General features: G+C 46.3%; 1 protein-coding gene across 1 annotated transcript in view; it reads right to left on the reverse strand.

Moving 5' to 3' along the window:
- Nucleotides 1-19,753, reverse strand: part of LOC142895271 (uncharacterized) — a 37,190-nt gene that overhangs the window by 14,229 nt on the left and 3,208 nt on the right. Inside the window, exons 2-3 of the mRNA XM_076036177.1 lie at nucleotides 16,597-16,929; nucleotides 687-744 (exon numbers count right to left, since the gene is read on the reverse strand). Of these exons, the coding sequence (XP_075892292.1) occupies nucleotides 687-744; nucleotides 16,597-16,929 (391 nt within the window). The remainder of the gene's footprint in view (nucleotides 1-686; nucleotides 745-16,596; nucleotides 16,930-19,753) is intronic.

Here is a 19,753-nt window from a genome sequence, read left to right on the forward strand (position 1 = left end):
GCTGGCTAATCCATCCCTGATTGGCACCGGGGGACTGGTAAGTCCATTCAGACGGCGGCGGGACGGCGATGTTTGGGGCAGAGGTAAGCTGGCGGCCTAGCGAGCGGCTTTGGACCCGACGCTGAGGGACGTCAGGTGGAAATGAGACGTGATGCAAACAAGATGTAGGAGCCACGCCGGAGGGCGCAGAGCCAAGGAGAGGAGGACGAGGACGAGGACGGGAGCGGGAGCAGCGACGGCTCCCGGTGCCCGGCCCAGTTTCTCATTATCTCGGCCTTTTCCTGGATACGAGCGGGTTGGATTGGTGGGATGAAAGAGGGGTGGAGGGGTTGGGGGAGGGAAAAAAACGAGGTATGGCGGGCATAAAAAAAAAAACATCTGTCTCCGTGTGTGTGTTATGCTTTATATAGAAGCAGCTTAAATCTGCAGCCACTGAGCTCTTTGTGATTATGAGGGGTAACAACAAGAGAACCGGCAGGAAATGAAAGAGTCTGGATAATAGTTCATCTGGTCGGGGATGATTAAGCACATGAGAACGTTTGGGAATTTTTTTCTCCTGATTAAACTGCACCTACCTGGAGAGAAGCGCCCATTAGCAGCAAGCATGACAACGCTTTTCTTTTTTTTTTTTTTTTTAAATCTGCATTTCTTCTTCTAATGCACATAAACACAAAGTGCCGCTGTACCTGTCTCCGTCGTGTCGTTGTCGTAGTCCAGAGCTTCCAAGACCAGAGAGAAGGACTTCTGTGAAGAACACACAGATAAAACATCAGTCAAGACGAGCGATGGAAACACCTCGTTCCCAATATTTGCATCCAGGGCACGCAGCTCACGTGGCCTCTGGTACCCTCCACGAGACGTTTGACAGTTTCAAGTTTAAACCCCTTTTGGCAAAAGTACAGTTACGGCAGGCCAAATCCATGTCCTGCACCTTTAAAAAAAAAAATCAAATTAAAAGGCGCCCCAAAATGATTCACTGTCTGGGCATGCCCAGGCTGCAGCTGGCTGCTGATTTGAGAAATTTATAACTTGCGGTGAGTGATGAGGAAGGACAATCAAAAAACGGCCTCTTCAAACCAGTGAGCAATCTCCGAGGACGACTGGGGCTCCGCTCCGCTCGGACACATCGTTAGCAGAGAAAGGAGGAGAGATTTTTATTTATTTATTTATTTTCTTTTTTAAAGGAGATGCAAGGACACCATCAGCGCTCATAGAAGCGTCCTACATCACACAGGCAGAGTCGAGAAACTCCCAGGAAACGACAGGACGTGTTTGTTTCCACCTCAGTCCCCTTTCTTTGCTCATCCTATAGAGCGTCGATGAATAATTCAGGCCAACACTTTCTCCTCTAACTCTCTCCGTCGCCCATCCATCCAGCCATCCACCCCAAAGCCACAGCAGCTGACATGCAAATCGCTCCTCCGTGTTCACCGTCGCAGCACCTTCCACCACCTTCAGGGCTTTGTGGATGTGTGGTCACGTCTGTGAGGTGTGTCACACTGCCAGAGGGAAGCAGGCAGAGTGGTGAGGGTAGGTAGAGGAAACTGAGAGAGGAGGATCCGGTGGATTTTTTATTTTATTTTATTTTTTATTTTTTTGCTGAGTGCAGAGCAGGAGGTCGGCAGCCAGAGGCAAAATGAAAAGACAGAGGAGCTGGAGCCTCGCAGCATGGGCGCACAATGTTGAGCAAAGTTTGGGAAAACTGAGTCAGCTTTTTCATTTCAAGTATGGGCATATCCTACATATCTGTGTTGCAACGGATAAAAGGTGAATGGCGGAAAAAAGGAGTGAGTGGCGGGTTGGATATGATCATTTTGTCGGGCGGGGGGAAAAAAAGAGAAAGAAAAACAAGAGCGACGGGAGAAACGGCGGGCAGCTGCGGCAGAGTAATGATCTGCAGGACTCCTGGAGTTTATTGAATTTTTTTTTTTTTTTTAGGGGTGAATGTCGAAGGGAAGAACAAAAGAGGTCAGGAGGCGGCTGGCTGAAGCAGGAGACGGCCAGAGGCAGCAAGAGCGAGAGGCGATTAAGCAAAAGAGACAAGAAAAAGTAGGAGGAAGCGGAGGAATACACACAGTGCTGAGGAGCCGCGCCGCTAATGAGACTCTGTCTCTGGCCGGCCGCAGAGGGCTTGCAGCCAGTTCATTAAGGACGCCAGCGAGCAGGTCGCCAACAGCCGGAGCAGCTTGAGTCATTACAGGGCTGCGGCTTACCACCCTCACCTGCTCAATGTTTCAGTATGCAAAGGCTTTCGGCTGGCAGGCTGAGAATCTCCACATTAAATGACCGGAATTAAACTGGGCAAGCAGTTACATGTGGAATCAGGCATACAAGATGCTCCAATATTGTGCCAATTCGTCCCATTTTGTAGTTTAGGCCGCTGACGAAGAAGCTAATTTAGCCCTCTGTTTACAGCCTGTTTGGTTTTAGCTTCCACCTGGCATGCGGTTGTCGTCGCTATACCCTGATACCCTGAGGGAGGTTATCACTCAGGTGATTCCTCCACAATAAAGGAGCGGTTCAAATCCCGGCTACAACTGTCCATGTGTCGGAGGTGTCCTTGGGCAAGACACTGAACCCTAAATTGCTTACCAATGGGGCTAGGCAGCACCTTGCATTGCAGCAGCCACCCATTGGTGTATGAATGCGTGAGTGAATGAGTGAATTAGAGGCCATTGTAAAGCACTTTGGGGTACCATGTGGGTTCTGGAAAGCGCTATATAAGTGCAGTTCATTTACCATCCACTTGCATTTTAGTACTCACCAATACAGAATACTTAATAACGCCATTACACAGTATAGGATTACTTTGATTTTTTTTTTTTTTTTTTACTGTTATTTGAACAAAAGTCCTCAGCATGTTTTTCTCGAGCCTGGGGTGACTGTCACCAGTGTCACTGCAGTTCAAACACAAATTTAACAAAATTGTCTTGTATCTGCATAAACACCTGCTATCTGTGTTGCAGTATCGGCACGTGTTTTCCGAGTAGGAGCAGAGTCTTCAACGGTATTGGTGCCAATAGCCAATACTGGTATCGGTATTGGTACATCGCTTTTTTAAACAGATTCAGTTTCTCTCTGAATAACAGCTGGAAATATTTTTATCATGCCAAAATGCTCGCTGTGCTTCGCCTAACGATCGGTCTCGCTCGGTCTCCACTCTTCCCCCTTCCTTCCTTCCTTCCATCCTCCATTCTTTATCAGGCCTCTCCCCCGTTCCGCCTGCACCTTCTGCCAGCTGCGACGTCAGGTTGGGACCTGCAGGGAAGTCCGGCGCTTTATCTTCACTTTCGCTGCTCTTTTGTCTCCATTCCTCATTCACGTTTCGCATTCATGAGGCTGGTCTGCGCTGTATGATCGATACAGGAAGGGTGTAGCTGCAGCGAGGCCCATTGTTAGGTGCCAAGGTAAAAGCCCACTGATAAGATTCAGGACATGTGTTGGAAAAGATTAAGACAAAAACCACTCCTGACAACCTTTTTCAGCGGACACACGCTCTCGCGTGGAAGCACTTTATTTCCACCGAAGCGACGACCACCGAGACGCTGTGACATTTAGAGGCCAGCCCAGGGCAAACTGACCTCCTGGTCGGCTCCAGATACGCAAACAGGGAGGAAGCCAACAGCAGTAAACAGCAGAAAGAGCCCGAGGCGATAAGATCGCAGCCGATGATGAAAAGATATTTTTGCCTTGTTTTAACAAGTCAGTCCTCTGGTTATTTGTGCCAGTGGAGGAGATAATGGCAGAAGTGATGACAGCAGGGAAATGACCTCATGGGCGAAGTAACTCTGTGTGTGTGTGTGTGTGTGTGTGTGTGTGTGTGTGTGTGTGTTAGGCGGATTTTTAGATGCTGCTTTTTTACATCTTTCAAGTATTTTTCTTTTTTTCCAATTCCATCAAATTCAGGATCCAACTTCAAGTTTTTAAATAAAAGCTCCTTCCAGAATAACGTTAGTCACGGCCACTATTGTTCGGTGCACTCCTTTTGTTTCCTCGTTGGAAGAATGTGACAAGGGTGACAGGTACATTGCTGAGGCTTCACTGGGGAAGCGCAGGTAAAAGTAATAACGGGAGCTAATAAATGGGGGTGCGGGGGCGGAGGGCAAATTTTGATATGCGAAGAACAAGTGGCATCTACAAATTGTTCAGCTGACAATGACAAGTGTCTTGCAGGGAGCCATTGTGTTGTGGAGTGTGTGTGTGTGTGTGTGTGTGTGTGTGTGTGTGTGTGTGTGTGTGTGTATGTGTGTGTGTGTCTTGTAGTAGGTTCAAAGTCCTACTACAAGACCCCTTTAACTTAATGATCTGTACTAATTCAGAGTGTCTTTCGAGTCCAAATTGCTTGTTTTAATCATTTTAAAACAAGCAAATGAAACAATAAAGAGTTCCCACACTTATGTCCAACTGGCAGAATCTATTGCGGCGTTTTCGGTACAAGCCAACACTTGCTTGAAAAAGGCCTAGTACCCAAATGTCGCAATAAATTCTGCAAGTTGGCCACGTGTGCGGGAACTCTTTTTTTGGTTTAATTTGGACTTAATTGTCACCCTCCGACGCACCTGCCGAGGAAATAGATGTGCGAAGATTTTTGCCTTCTCTGAAAACAAGCAAATTAAACCCTTGCCAGCAAATAAATTATGTATAATTGTTGTCCAAGTGCCAACACACTGAACGAGACCCCACTGATTCAGCTCGTGAACGAAATATTACGGCTGGTAATCAGATACACGCGCCAGCCGTCGGTAAGGCTCGGCTAAGACATAAAAAAAAAAAGAAAAAGTCCATTCTTGAGACGGGGCGTACGCATATATTTTGATTCAGCAAACCACGACACATCTGTTTCCTCGTCCTTCCATCCGAGGCGACGTTGACGCCGCAAGCCAGACCCCCACATTCCTCATTTCCGACTTTTCAGTCAGATCACATTTTGTGTGTGAGGAGAGTTCATGCGTCACGTGCCAAGTGGCTTTGATTTCAGTGAAATGCGAGTGGCTCTGCCGCCATGGCGATCACGCACGGACCACACCGATGGGTTAAAGCATAGGAGTCAAACTCTGGCCCGCGAGCCAAATTTGGCCCGCAGTGTATTCATATTTGGCCCGCGAGGCAATGCTAAATGATTCCTCGAGCTGGCCCGCCGGTATTATACAGCGCAAGTACGGCGAATACTACGAATCCCAGAATGCTCTGCTGGTATTCTGGCAGACTGTTTAATGTAACAGACTACAAGTAACGTTTACTTTATGCACTTTTTCTTGAAGGATACTATTACTAGTTAATTGCTATATAATTGCTATATAATTTTTACGCCCATTTTAAGCCCATCAAAAAAGATTACTGTTGAAATTTAAATCGGAAGGTTGCAAATGAAAAAAATAGATTTTTATTGAAATTTGGAGATTTGATTTTGCATGTGTGCAATATGAAGTTATTTATTGTATAGTATTGAATCAGAACGTGTTTGGGTCCATATTAAAGGGTCACTGTTTTATCTGGAGTAAGATTTTTTCATGTTGGCCCGCCACTTCGTGCAAGTATGACATTTTGGCTCACTCTGTGTTGGACAAAAAGGACAAAATCCTGTTTGCCAAACCGAATTGATGCATTTTTATTGAAGATATGGATGGAATTTGAGGACAGCAGAAGAAGACAGTGAGTCCTGGACAAGGGAGAAAGCCAGACACTTGGCTTGAGCCTTGTGTCAGACAGCAAAAGTTCCAAAGTCCCAATCAAAGATCTCATACAACAGTAGAGGTGCTAGATCGCTGCACTTAGAAAGCCCTGAGACAAATAAATTTATATCAGGGCAGAGACAGGGCAAAGGATTTGGGTCACTTCAGGCATGATGAAGCCGGCAGGTCTGAGACACAATTGAGGCAACTCATTTCACTCAGGTATCGCCGTAGTTCCCGTCACCACGCGCGCCGACCGTCTGAGAACTGGAATTTCCCCCCGAAATGACGGGCGACGACCAAAATGAAAAAAATTAGTCCCGCCGATGAGACATCCCCTCGCTCTAAGCCGTCGGGCCGTCTAGCCGTCTGGCTCCGTCCCCGTCACCCGCGGCCTCGAAGGAGAAGTCGGGCCGAGGATCACCAGCGAGCTGCGCTAATTCAAACCACCGCGCAGACGGCTGGGACTGCGCAAATACCATCGAGAAGGAGAGTTTAAAACGTCAGCCGCCAGATTCCTGCCAAAACGGCCACTTTTTTATCCCCCAACCGGTTTTTCTGTCTGTCCGCCCGTCCGCCCTCCCTCCTGGGTGAATGGCAGCCCTCCACGCCCCTCCACCACCACCACCACCTCTCAGACATGGGCAGGGTAGGATATCCCGACAAAGCCTGGCTGTACAAACACAGCTCTACGACAGGAAGAACCCCCAGCCCTGAGAGAGGAATTTCCCCTCAGAGCTCACACACACTAATGCATGCATACTTACACGCAAAACACACGTTAGCCAGACACGCTGTTGGCACACACACACACACACACACACACACACACAAGTCAAGCACACACACACACAAGGGCATCCATTGCTGCCCAGGTTGATTTTTTTTCCCTCTTGAGCCCATGTACAATGCTCACAGTTTATCTTAAATAATGTTGGTTTGTGCAGCACAATGGATAGTGCAGGGAGGAAAAATGAGCCATTAGTCACCTCAGGCATCAGGATCAAGCGCTTTAATCATGAGACAATAGCTGGTACTTATGAGAAATGGAAATTTTTGAAAACACAATTTTACGCCTCTGTCCTTTCCTCATAAAAAGCACCTAATTCCCTCCATTAAATCTACTTTCTTAATTATCTAAATGATGAACGCGAGGAGCATTTTACCTCATTTGACATTTTCGACCACCCCGGTGCCAGTTAGCTAATTAAGTTATGGAGATCCTCATACCTTGAATACACATCACTGTCTATTTCCGCTGGTCCCACCTCAAAAGTATCAAGTAAATCATGCTCAGGATAATTGCACAAACGCCTGGAGGCTTTTAATACACATATAAAAACCTGAGCACTCTGACAGCGCAATAAAAAAATCCCCCGCGCGCACACGTATACAGTCAAGGGGACTAATTGAGGATTACACATTCAGACAGCAGATGATGGGAAAAAGCAATCACGGCAGCTGGTGCTGCACAACTGACAATGTTTTTCTCACAGCATCGTGTTTAGAGCTGTTGTGGGCTTCTGCCAACTGTAGACCTGCACATCAGAAGGTTCAGGTAATTACAGACGCAGCCGCGCGAAAGGCCGGCGCACTCGCACAAACACTGCGGCCGCCAGGATTGGGGTGCAAAACCCCACCTGCTGCTACCAGATTAGCATCAGAGGTAACCACAGTAACAATGCCATTATTATTCCAGCGGCTAAACTCGCGGCTCTTTAAGCTGCATACTGTAAATATGACAGTATGCTGGTATCTGTTTTCTCAGCTTGGTGTTTTGCCGCGGCGCGAGAGGGGCTCATTTTCGCACGGCTCGAGAGCAGAGTGCAACGATATCGCAACCCCCCCCCCCCCCCCCAAGCCCAACCCCCACGCACACACACACACACACACACACACACACACGCACACACACACACACACACTCTCTCCCACCTCCCTGGGAATCTATACCATCACCTTTGAAAAATGGTATCACTGCTTTCTTGATGAAATTTCAGTTGACAGTAAGAAAAACAATGGCGCTGCCTCGCACGCACGCACACAGACACAGACACACACACACACACACTCGAACACGCCTGTGTGCAGTCACCCATCCGAGATCCGACTGATCTGGTGACCCCACCTTTATAATTAAATGTCTCTGTTCCTTCCCATGTCTCTCTGGGTTCTTTTTTTTTTTCTTGCATTCTTGGCATAATCAGCATCAGGTGGTTGTTTCTTCTTTCCCGCACCACCCCGAGCACTTCTCACAGTGGCCTCCGCCTCCTCCACCTGCACCTCGTCTCTGCCCTGCTGTCTGCTCGATGGGTCTCTTCAGCTTCCTTAGAATGGGTAGAAGGGTTCATCTGATAAAATGCTGCCCATATCAATGAAATTAAGCAGTAATGCTTTTTTTATCCGTAAGTAGAATTTTGCTGATGGTCTACAGTTATGGTGAAGTGACTTTTAATGATACAGCTGGGTAGGTTTGACACCACAGCATGGCTCCATTCACCTTGGCTTGGCTCTTCTCAACTCATTATAACTCTCAACATACATATTCTCATGACCTTTTCCTGGAACAATGTCAAGTCATCAGATAAATGAGGCGTCTCTCAAAAATTCAAATTCAAACCCTGCAGACCACTGAAGGGAATCACAGAAATTCCCTGCATTTCCTGATAGATGTCAGTGTTATATTGAGGTGCTGCTGGTAACCTGACATAAACAGCTTCCATCCCTCTACTTCCTTTGTTGATATTCCATCATATTTATTCAAATGTCAACGACTTTTAGAGGTGTCATTGCTCACGGCAGCGAGCCGCTAACACGGGAAGTTGACAACACCCTGACTTTCTTTTGTCTGTTTACTCTGTTTTTAGAACTGGATATCACAAAACAAAAAGGTCTTTTCACCTGAATTGATGCCAGAATCATAACCGCAGATTGCACTCTCTCAACACTTTTGTAGCAATGAAAAATAGTCCTATAATTGTTAACCTTGCCACGCCCAGGCGCTCTTGTCTTGTCAGTGTGTCACATCCAGGGGAGGGCTAATTGGCTTCAACTAAACTCTGCTTCTTCACACACTTCAACCCACCATCCCTTTTCTATTGTATTGGCAGACTGGTGACTAAGCCGCTATGACGCACCTCCCCCCCTCACCCCCACCATCCACATTGAAAGGCAGAACACCTGAGCTCCTCGCTGAGATCATCCGTCAAATGGCCGTTTTCCCCTCCGCGTCTCCTTAGCCGACGCCGGAGCTCCTCTCTGCAGCGTTTACATCAACTTTAACCTCTGGCAAATTAATCCCAACACTCCCTGCCTCCCCCCTGCCCTCCACCCCTCTTATTAAACATCACAACCAAGACTAGCTGCCCTAACCCTTCACAGACCCCTCTCTCATCCTCTCCGACTTCCGCAGGAAATTACCTTGTCTGGCCACTGGATGTGGCCACCACTCCTGTGTCAGAAGGGGTCATTAGGAGTGAGAAAATAGAACCAGTCTGGGAGTGGTGTCTGTCCAAAGTTAAAAAAAAAAAAAAAAGAAAAAAGAAAAAAGAAAAAAACTGAGTTGAAGAGCATACTTCAGTAGAAAATAATGCATGTTAAGATAACACTTTTGACTTTCTTTAAAGTTGCAGGTTCTGTCATCAGCAATAGGAAGAATTCAGTCGGCGTTAAATTTGCATTTTGCTCTGCAAATAATGAGTTTCTTTTCAGTTGTGACGGCAAAGAGTTAAAGGAGGAAGCGACTGTGAGAGAGCAGAAATGCTGCAGTAGTGGCAGCATCACCAGTAACTGGGAGCTTTTGGAAGTCACCCGATATGCCCAGTTACACTGCTGCTGCTGCTGCATCCCTAATTTAAAGTCAAAGATGAAAAAAACATGAAGCTTTCTCCTCAGTTTGACCGTTCCACTGCATTTTAGACTGCAGTTTCTCAACAAAAAAAAAAAAACTTTTTCCACCTGAAGGCTTCTACCTGCTCATCATGAGGCTTTCAACAATAACAATGCACTCACACTGACGCCCGTTTGGAATACTGATTTGATACTTGTACAGTGTCACTGTGAGCAGTGGCGACTTATGTGCGACGCCAGTTTCACCACAGACTTTAAAACACTGAGACATTCGCGTTTACTCCGAATTAAAAAAACAATAAAAAAAAACACAGAAAGACATGATTGGCAAGTGGGGGGAAACTTCTTCAAAGAAAACACAAAAGATTGTTGTTTAAAGGGATGTAATTACAAGAATGGAAATTAACTGTTATGTTTATACAGTATGTTTCAATTGAAATTGCTTTATTGTGAAGAGCGTGCCCACTTGCTCAGAACATAGATCTGCTCAATGTTTTTCAGGACGTCACCCTGACATCTCAACTAGTACAGATACAATGTGAGAGCGTTTTGTATGTCGGGGATACAGCGGTTAACATTGTTGTTAATGTTGTTTTCAACTTTGCCTTTAAACCTTAAATAGCTTTAGGATTCTTTTTACTTTTTTAGACGATGCACATTTGTTGTGCGATGACGGACTGACACAACAGCAAAAAAAAAACAAAATAACACACACTGGGGGGCTTCATGTGTTTTTAAACACACAAGCTTCCTTTACCAGACACAATACAAGAGGATTTGTGGCAGCGATACACCGACTTGAGTGGCTCTCTATAATCCGCGGGGACACGATGGGAGTGACACCAGGAACAAAAGGTTGACATGAAGGGAATCCAGAGAGGGAGGCAAGCCGGGTTCCGTGAGTGGGCGAGAGGTGGCAAGATAGACGGATACGAGACGAGACGAGAAAACACAATGCCAACTTACTGCCGCAGAAATGTATTTAAGAAAAGAAAAACTGGCACACCGGTGAATCCCATTCAACGGCGCGACATCCAGAGGCAGGTAATTTCATTGCGATCATGTCGATGGCCCTTTTCTTTTGGCTGCGAGAACACACCCGCTCTCCATCCAATTTGCACACAAATGAAATCATTAAAACACGCTTCCCTTGAGACGTTTACCCCCGAGTTATTAACTTATCTCTAAAAAACACAAGCCACACACCCCGCTGGAATTAACCTCCTTTCGGGGGCGTGTGCGTGCGTTGGAGGCACGTCCGCAGAGACACACGAGGCCCGCGAGTGTCTTTGTGCTCTCCTGGAGGTGACGCGCGTGTAAAAAAAATACAAAAATAAAAAAATCAAGCAAGCTAATACAACATCGCGTGCGCGCAGGTGTGGGAGGCGCTGATTCACAGTCAATTAGGGGACAAAAGAGAGAAGAGGCACGGAAAGATCGGAGGGATAGAGCGAGACGGAGACCTGGGAGGGAGAGAAAAACTCAAACGCCCTCCGTTTGTTCCCCGCCGCTGACTTCCGTCGTTCCCGATCCCACGCAGACACACGGGTTCAAACGACAGCTTTTGAGGTCTTTTTTGGTGCGTGGGTGCGAGTGCGAGTGCATCTTTGGATGGCGGTTTGCCGGTGCAGAGAAACATTTAATAATGCGCCACGTTTAAGAGTTCATTCCTGGATTCCTCTAAGACTCGCGATTAAATCAAAAACTTAGGATGGGAAAAGGCTGAAGCAAGGACGAGGCAGCCGCTCCGACTCTCTGTGAAAGTATCACAGGAACACCTGCATGCGAAACGCTCACTCAACCAAATTGTGCAGCTGGTTTATTCACGCTGTCTCATTTAGACTGACACCATTTGCCAATTCACGGTTGTGCGTGTGTGTGTGTGTGTGTTTTTTTTTGTGTGTGTCTAAGAAATTAATTGATTCTCCGCAGTTGCCAGAGGGGCGTTCTGAGCTCGAGGATTCAGTCGGTGCACCGCTCATTGGGCACAAGTGCGGGCACACATGTGCACACGTGCAACTTCTCTTTGGAGTAACGGCAAAATTATTGTTTATTCACAATGCGGCCCCGACGTTTAATAACACGGTAGCCAGAGCCTGGGATGGTTTTTCGGAAGATGTGCCAAAATCATGTAAACTGTGATTCCCACCAACCCACTAATTAAAAAGGGCATCATGAAAGCACAGTGTACACAAAAATAAATTCAGGGCCTATTTCAGACAGGTCATCTGAGTCTCGTTGAACTCGCAGCATTTATTAAGCGAAGCAACTCTGGAGGCGGTGCTTGTTATGGGTGCTTTTGCGATTTCCTGACCACTTCTATTGGCTCTACTTAACAACTTCATCGTCTTTAACCTTTAAACAATGTAAGATCAGCTGGATGATGTGAAATGCTCCAGTTCCCTGTCTGCACATAAAGAGAGCTGCCAAGCTGTGTCATCAAACACAGTGACTCATGTTTTTGTCTGTGCTGAAATGATATGACACCTCAGTTGCAATACATCTTAATCCAGGCCACTATTATCAGTCTGTCTTTCTCTACAGCATAGATAATTAAAAATGCTAAAATCACTATATCAGGAACTTGCACTTGTAATGTTTTAGCGGCGTCCCTGGAGAAGGCAGGAAGTGACGGGAGGCTGCAGCCCACAGGAATCACCTCTGAATATATTTGAATGACGGCCACACTTTGCATGTTGGACATGGTGCTCTGAAGCACTTTACTGCTCAAAAGAAGAGAAAATCACAGTGGAGGAGGAGGAGCTTTGTTCGCTTACAAGCCAACTAACACTTTTCCACCGCTGCACTGTGGGCAGATTCGGTCTGTTTTAATTGTTTTTTGCTGATGAATGGAGTTGTTGGAAGTCATTTGGAAATGAAATTAAAAGTTCACGCGCTTCACAGTGTAGGAGGAGGAGCCACAAGATTGCTTTTAAAGTGCAAAACAAGGACACCTATACGGTGGCCGACAAGGGCCAAACACAATGCAACTGCCTAATTCGCCTTATTGGCGATGACAGCTGCAGGTATGGAGACGATGCAAATTCACAACCAGAAACACAAGTCTAAACAACGTACAAAAAGAGGATTGTGGTGCAAACAAAAAAAACGCGGCATAAAGCAGTCGCTACAACGGAAGTGCTCCAAACCTGCAGGGGGCGCTCTTAGCGGAACAGCTCAATGGAGAGACACACAGGTAGACCAAGGACGACTGATTCACGGTGTTTCAAACAACAGCAGGAAAGTACGGCTTAGCACAGTCATGTGTTCTGCTAAGATCGCCCCCTGCAGGTTTGGAGCACTTCCGTTGTAGTGACTGCTTTATGCAGGGTTTTTTTTTTTTTCGTTTGCATGTGTTTTCTTGGTTTGCATCTGTATTTTGCATTGCTTCTCTGTTTTGCAGCGCATTTGATGATTAGGTATATGTTTTTATGTCTTGCAGTGCTTTTTTTTTGTTTGCACCACGATCTTCTTTTTGTACCTTGTTTAGACTTGTGTTTGGGAATTTGCATCGCTTCCACACCTGCAGCTTTTTTCGCAAATTAAGGCACATTAGACAGTTGTATTGTGTTTGGCCCTTGTCGGCCACCATACACCTATCTATAGAAACTGTGTATTCACCGGTGATGACAAGAGATGGGAAGAAAAGAAGGACAAAGTAGCTCTGAGAGCTCTCACAATTGTGAGTACGCCGCCCGCTGCCAATCACTTCCCTGGACAGCTGTGGCCTCCAGCGGTGAATACGACCATGAGTTGGTTTTTTTGTCAATTGAAGCTCACTCCATTTTCACAGCGGGCAGTGTTTCCGAAGCACCTTTCAGAATGTCATTTGTCAAGGTCTGGCCGGACAAAAGGAGCGCTGTTCAACAGGCATTAATGCAGCAACTCTGAATGGCGGACGGAGCAGGAAGCATCAGATTGTGTTCCCGCCGTGAGAGGTAGATGTTGGGCAGAATCTGAACACACAAGGACGGGGAAAACGCACTCAATTAAACTTCATGTCGCCTCTGCTTATTAACACTGTGTGGGCTCCATCATCCCGATGCATTCACTGGGCATTTGCTCTTCAACAGATTGATAACACGCCAGTGAGCTCTCCTGGGCGTCTGCTCTCCCTGCACGATGTCTCTGGCCATCAGGTTGAGCAGTGAAAGCACCAACAGCGAGATGGATCTTTAAGGACAGACATTAAATCTTTAAAGCTTTTCCCATCTCCGTGGGGGGGGACTCCAGATTTAACTCCTCAGACAAACAAGCGGCAAGGGGTCAAAATCATACCAGGCCTGTCAGATTTCAAGTGAGACGCTTAGCCAAGATGCAAGAGAAGCGATGTGAGAAAAAGAGCAGAGATGGATGGGACTAAAAGTGATGTCCTTTTAGTTGTCCACATGAATTATAAAAGCTTTTTTGAGTTAAAGATAAAAACACCACTTAAACCATGTTATGAATCTCTAAATTTATTAGACATTTGGTCCTTTTTTCAGTTTATCAGCAACTTTCTTTCCCAAATTGTTAATGTTTAAATTTAATTTAATGTGTATTCAACCAGTTTGGTCTAGTGAGGTACATTAAGTTATTATCGCAACAGATAACTGGCCAAGACAGATAACAGGGAGAAAGATAACTTTTGGGGTCCAATACAATTCACAAGAATTTGCAATAAAAGAGAATTTACCAGAAAAAGAACTATCCACAACTGGAAAAGACAAACACCCTAACATTCCAGCCCTTTATATTCACACTTGAAGTGACGTGTGAGGATGCTTTCCAAATTGTTTTTCCTCAAAGCGCAAAGTACAGAATGCCAGAAAGCAAATCTCCCAATTGCTTGCTGAGCTTTTTTTTTTTTTTTTAATATAATTTGTGATCTCAAGCAAAAACAAAACAATATCACACATCCTCAACCTGAGCACTGGCAGAAAAACAATTGGCAACCTTAATTAGAGACATAGAAGTTTGTGGACAAGGACAAGGGTGCGTGCACGTTCACACAACAGCCAACTGTTCCCTGAACAGCCCAGGAGATGGAAACAGGCAACAATTGAGGGAGGGTATGGGAACGAGGGAGCTCATCTTTCCACATAATGGTTGTGCTCACCTGTTGGTCCCCTCACCTGAGGCAGGGGAATCACGCTCCCTCAGCTCTTCACTTTCCCTTCTACCCTGGGCTGGTCAAACAGCCCCAGCTTTCTGTCACTGACTAGCAGCTTCACCTCCAGGCCTGATAGCCCTCCTGAGAAAAAAACGCTTCCTCTAACACTCGGACCTGCCAATCGGACGAGTCCCAGTGCAGGCAGGCAGTGAAAAACAAACACGGAAAGTGCAACACACTTGCACAGAAACACACACACACACACACACACAAGCGTGTGTGCGCACTAAAGTGGACAGCACAATGATAAGGGGGAGATAATTGGGTCTGGGACAAGGGGAGTCTCGCAGGTAAACGCTCTCATGCTAATCATGAGGAGGAAACCTGAGACTGTCTTCCACTGGGGAAGCAATTTAACAGCACAATATCGTCAGAAATAGAAACTCAGGGACTTTTGTTGGCATTTGTGTGAATTCTCACCATGGGCGAGGAATTCAGCCGCTCTAGGAGCAGCCACGAAGGATATAAATATTGAAATTAAATACCACACAGTCAATTCTCCTGCTGACAAAGCGGGAAAAAAATATCCCCAACCTTTGCAATCCCTTGGAAGAATTGAGGCTCACTGCTTGGTGCCCTGTCCAAATGGGCTTTAAAAGGATTCTTTGGGGTCCCATACCAATTGATAGAGGCTTTTAAGGAGCGGCAGACAGGAGTTTAGAGCAGGAGATTCAATAATAGGTTGTCTGAAGGGAGAAGTGTAATAGAGCTTTCTGTGTGTACAACCAATACCAATTACGGTTGTTTGTTTTTTCTTAATCATATGTAGCCTTTGTGTGTGTGTGTGCGTGTGTGTGTGTGTGTGTGAGTGTGTGCGTGTGCGTGTGTGTGTGTGTGTGTGTGTGTGTGTGTGCTTCCAGTTTGGGACATAAAAGGGGACAGAGTTTATGAATGCGTATTACTTGGGGTTAGTTCTGCATAACAGAATCATGGTTTGGTTTGGGAACAAAAAAATATTTCATTCATTTCATTTAACTGTCGCCTCACAGCAAGAAGGTCGCCGGTTCAGTTGTGACACTGGTGTTTGTGTGTATAGTTATTTGCCACATACAGACTTCCTTTGTGGAAATCTGTGGACAACTCTAGATGGAATTAACTTCCGAAATAATAGCCATGAAAGCAGCAATGGGGAGAGAAAATAAAGCACTAATTGGTAATGATGGTGTTGTTGCTGCAGCTGCAGCCGCTGCTATCAGGAATTCAGGGCACAAAGCTGGGCGGGCAAATAGTAAAAGTAAAATATGCATCTTTTGATTAACCTCTTGTGACTTCACTATTCCTCAGAAGACTGGTCAGTTGTTTTATATGTGCAATGTCGAAAAATAAAGGAGGGTGAAAGATCAATTATCATTTCAAAACAAAAGACAACGCCTTTCCAAGAACTCTGAAGATTCATCAATATGCCATTATAACGAAGTCCAAACAAAAAGAATCAGAGCAAAAGAGGAAAAACACCCCAAAACCAAAAGAGAAAGGTATCTGAATAATCAATAGCTCTTCTTGGCAACTATCCCCTGCTGTTCTGCTCACAGCAGATTAATCCCGCTGCCCTTTGCTCAGGCCACAAGATGAAGTAGCCGGCAAAGAGATGCACATGCAGATGAATTCTACTGGTAGTGTGACAACACAAAGAAAATCTGCAAAATGCTAGTCTGCCAAAGTGAGATTCTTCAATCAATTTAATTTGATTTAATTGAATTGAATTTGATTGATTTTTAAATGAATTAATTGAATTAATTCCAAACTGCTCGCGTTGTGTTCGTACCAGCGTTGTGGTGCAAAAATCGAGCGACACTAACAGTGTAGAGGCATGCGAGACCACGCGGCCATTGTTATTCTGCCCTAGCTTCAGTTTGACTGTATTGTTGAGCCTGTTCCCTTGGTTACCATATACCGATAACCAGCACCCACCCCTGTACTTACCGGCCAGGCGTATTTGAAGGGAATGACAATGTGTCCATTAGTTCCATCCTCTCCTCCTCCACCTCCTGCAACGTGTCCTCGGTGCCGGAGCGACTGGGAGTTCCCGCCCAGGATCCCCGTGCTGCCCGAGCCGAAGGTGCAGGTTCCGGTGGGGTTGACCCGGGCCTGGTACTCTTTGAGGCAAGCTTGGAAGAAAGTGTCACACTGGTCCCTGGCCGAGCAGCGTTGGCCGCCGCCGGCCTGCAGGTCGCAGCAGTCGCCCGTCAGCAGAAGTCCGTACGGGTTCTGGAAGTGGCGGATTTGGAGCTCGAACATCCCCACGGCGCACACGGCCTTGCCAGGGAGACGGAGGGAGAGACAGGAGGGCGGATGGGGAGGAAGGACAGGCCGAGATTAATATGTGAAGTTTCAAATTCAGTTTCAAATAAAGGTATATTTTTCTTTATAGTATTATTAAAGGTATAAATATTGGTATATATATCAGATATCCCTAATATATACACATAGATAGATAGATAGATAGATAGATAGATAGATAGATATTGATATAAACAGATATATATTGAAATCTTTCTCTATATACATACATATACATGTATATACGTATATATTTAACATACAGTATATATTAATTATATGTATATTTTTATATTTAATATGCATTTATTAAATATTATATATGTATATATATATATATATATATATATATATATACATAGTATTACTATTATTCAATTATATTATATATTCTTATCTAATGTTGCTTAAAACAGCTCATCTTTGGATGCCAAACATTTACATATGACAGAGTGAGAAATGTTTCTTATCGTTAACTGTTACTGCTGCTGTTTATGATGAGCAGTTACCCAAAAAACTATGATGTAAAATCCTCAAAGAGCCCCAGTATCCTCAAGCTATGGGGCTGTTTGCACTCAGCGAAAACGCTCCATCCGTGCGGCTCCCATAGATAAGATGAACAAGAAGGCGAACATCCTTTTTACGAGCGCACGTTGCACCACTGCTGACTCGGTAAAGTGATTCTCGCCGCCTCGGGGAGCGGCTTCGATTACTTTTTCTACAGAGCACCGTGTGGGTGGGGAGTTTTTCTGATAACAGTCATCAGAAAGCCACGGAGGAAGAGATTGCAGATAAATCGACCAAAATAAAAAGAGTTTGTTGTGTTCTTCCTGAGAACTCTAACAGCATCATCCACGTGGACGGATACCTGCGGACCTACTCATCTGTTTCGCTCTTTCTTCCTTTCTCTCTGTCTCCGGCGCACCACTCCCTCCTGTCTCTCCCCCTCCCCCTACCTCTTCCTAGGCGATGGTTGATACTGAATCAAAAGAGTCGTCTCCGCACTCCTCCCTTTCTTTCTTCCTCCACCCCTCCCCCCGCCTCCGCCTCTGTGTGGGAACAACTTTTGACGCTCCTGTCATTTTTCCCCCCCCCGCCTCCTCCTCGCCTTGGTCGTCAGCTCTACATTGTTACCGCGCTCCTTTTCATCTGCTCCCCCCTCCTTTTCTCTCTCATTCTGTGCCACCTCCCTGTTTAAAACATGGATGGGCGGAGGACGCACACACACACACACACACACACACACACACACACACACACACACACATGCAAACGCGCGCACACACACACCATGCTGGAGTTAACAAGACCCCCTGAGAGTTTCAGATCCGTGGGGGTCAGCAGCTATGTGCATGCATGTGTGTGTGTGTGTGTGTGTGTGTGTGTGTGTGTGTGTGTGTGTCAGTGCAGTCTGGTGATACAATGGCTTTGACATCTTCCACAGCAAAAGCCAAAATAACGCCACCGTTATCTTTGCTTGTCATGCCGAGGAAGACATTTTTAATAATTGCGGCATTAGCGCACGAGTAAACGGCAGCTCAATTATCACTGCCTAAGTGAAAATTGTCATCCCTCCCCCAGTGGGTGGTGGCACATCAGCCAGCCAGCAGCTCCCCTGTGTCTGCTGCCACAGCGCAGCGGCCCAGCCGACAGCCAGCCGCGATCAGTCGCCCCTTTGTGCTGAGCTGCATGTCCCTTCCCTGTGCCCCCCGCCTTTGGGGGGCTGCGGGGGGGGTCTGTGTAGGGGTGGGGTGGGGGGTGGGGGGGGCAACAGGGAGGCTGGGTGGCAGAGCTCAGGGAGGAGGAGGACGAAGAAGAAGGGGAGGTGGGACGAGCAGGTCCACATCAAAAGGCTCGCGGAGATACAGTGGCGCTCGTCACTCCACATCCTCCTTTCTTCCTCTCGTCCTCTCGCTGCCGCGAGCCATTCCCCGCATACCAGCATATCAGCGCTCCGTCCGAGGCCGAGGGGACGGCGGAGACACGGGGATCACGCCGAGGCTCAGAGCCCTCTCTGCAGGAGAGCCCCGCAAAGGCGGCTGCTTTCACTTAAAGGATCAGTGCTCCCCGAAATTCATCCACGATCTCACAGTAATGCCCAGTGGACACATGGGGAGCGGGGGAGGGGGGGGGTCAGTCAGTGGCTGAACTCTGTTTTACTGCGCGGCCAGGTGAGAAGGTAAAGAGGTGGTCCAGCTGTTTATGAGGCTGTGAGGTTAAGGAGAGAGTCTATGGCCCCTGAACACACAACAATAAAGCACAACGCTGAAGGCGAGGAGGTCCCACACGTGCAGAGGGCCAGGTGGCCGAGTCAGACGCTGTTTCCAACAGGCCAGACTGCAGCAGCATTCATTTGATTTTGACCAGAAGTCGTCCACTCACAACATTTTTAAAACTAATAACCAAAGGACTCCAGTTCACTGTCGCACCTTGGCTGCTGTGGGGGGTCCGTTGGTTTTCTTCTGATTGTACAAAGCACCTTGAGACACTTTTCAATGTGATTTAGCGGCGTACAATGAAAGTTGATTGCCTGATTGATTGAAGAGATTTTCAAGTGTATTTCTCCCACAATTAAAATACATGAATAGAAGTTTTGTGGCACTTCTGTAACTGATACATTTTCTTAATGTCGAAAAAGAGAAGAACAGAAAAGAAAAGGTTTTCCTTTGTTTCTATGCATTGTTAGTCGACAGTTTGGAAGATAAAGCCACTTTTATTCCATATTATCTACCCATACAGAAAATTCACACTGCATGCAAAGGCTAATAGATGAAGGGCAGGACTGCTTGAAGAATTCTGC

This window comes from Nelusetta ayraudi, unplaced genomic scaffold (assembly GCF_046127955.1).
Source record: "Nelusetta ayraudi isolate G7.1 ecotype Tasmania unplaced genomic scaffold, CSIRO-AGI_Nayr_v1 ptg000048l, whole genome shotgun sequence".
In the NCBI taxonomy this organism is placed as follows: Eukaryota; Metazoa; Chordata; class Actinopteri; order Tetraodontiformes; family Monacanthidae; genus Nelusetta; species Nelusetta ayraudi.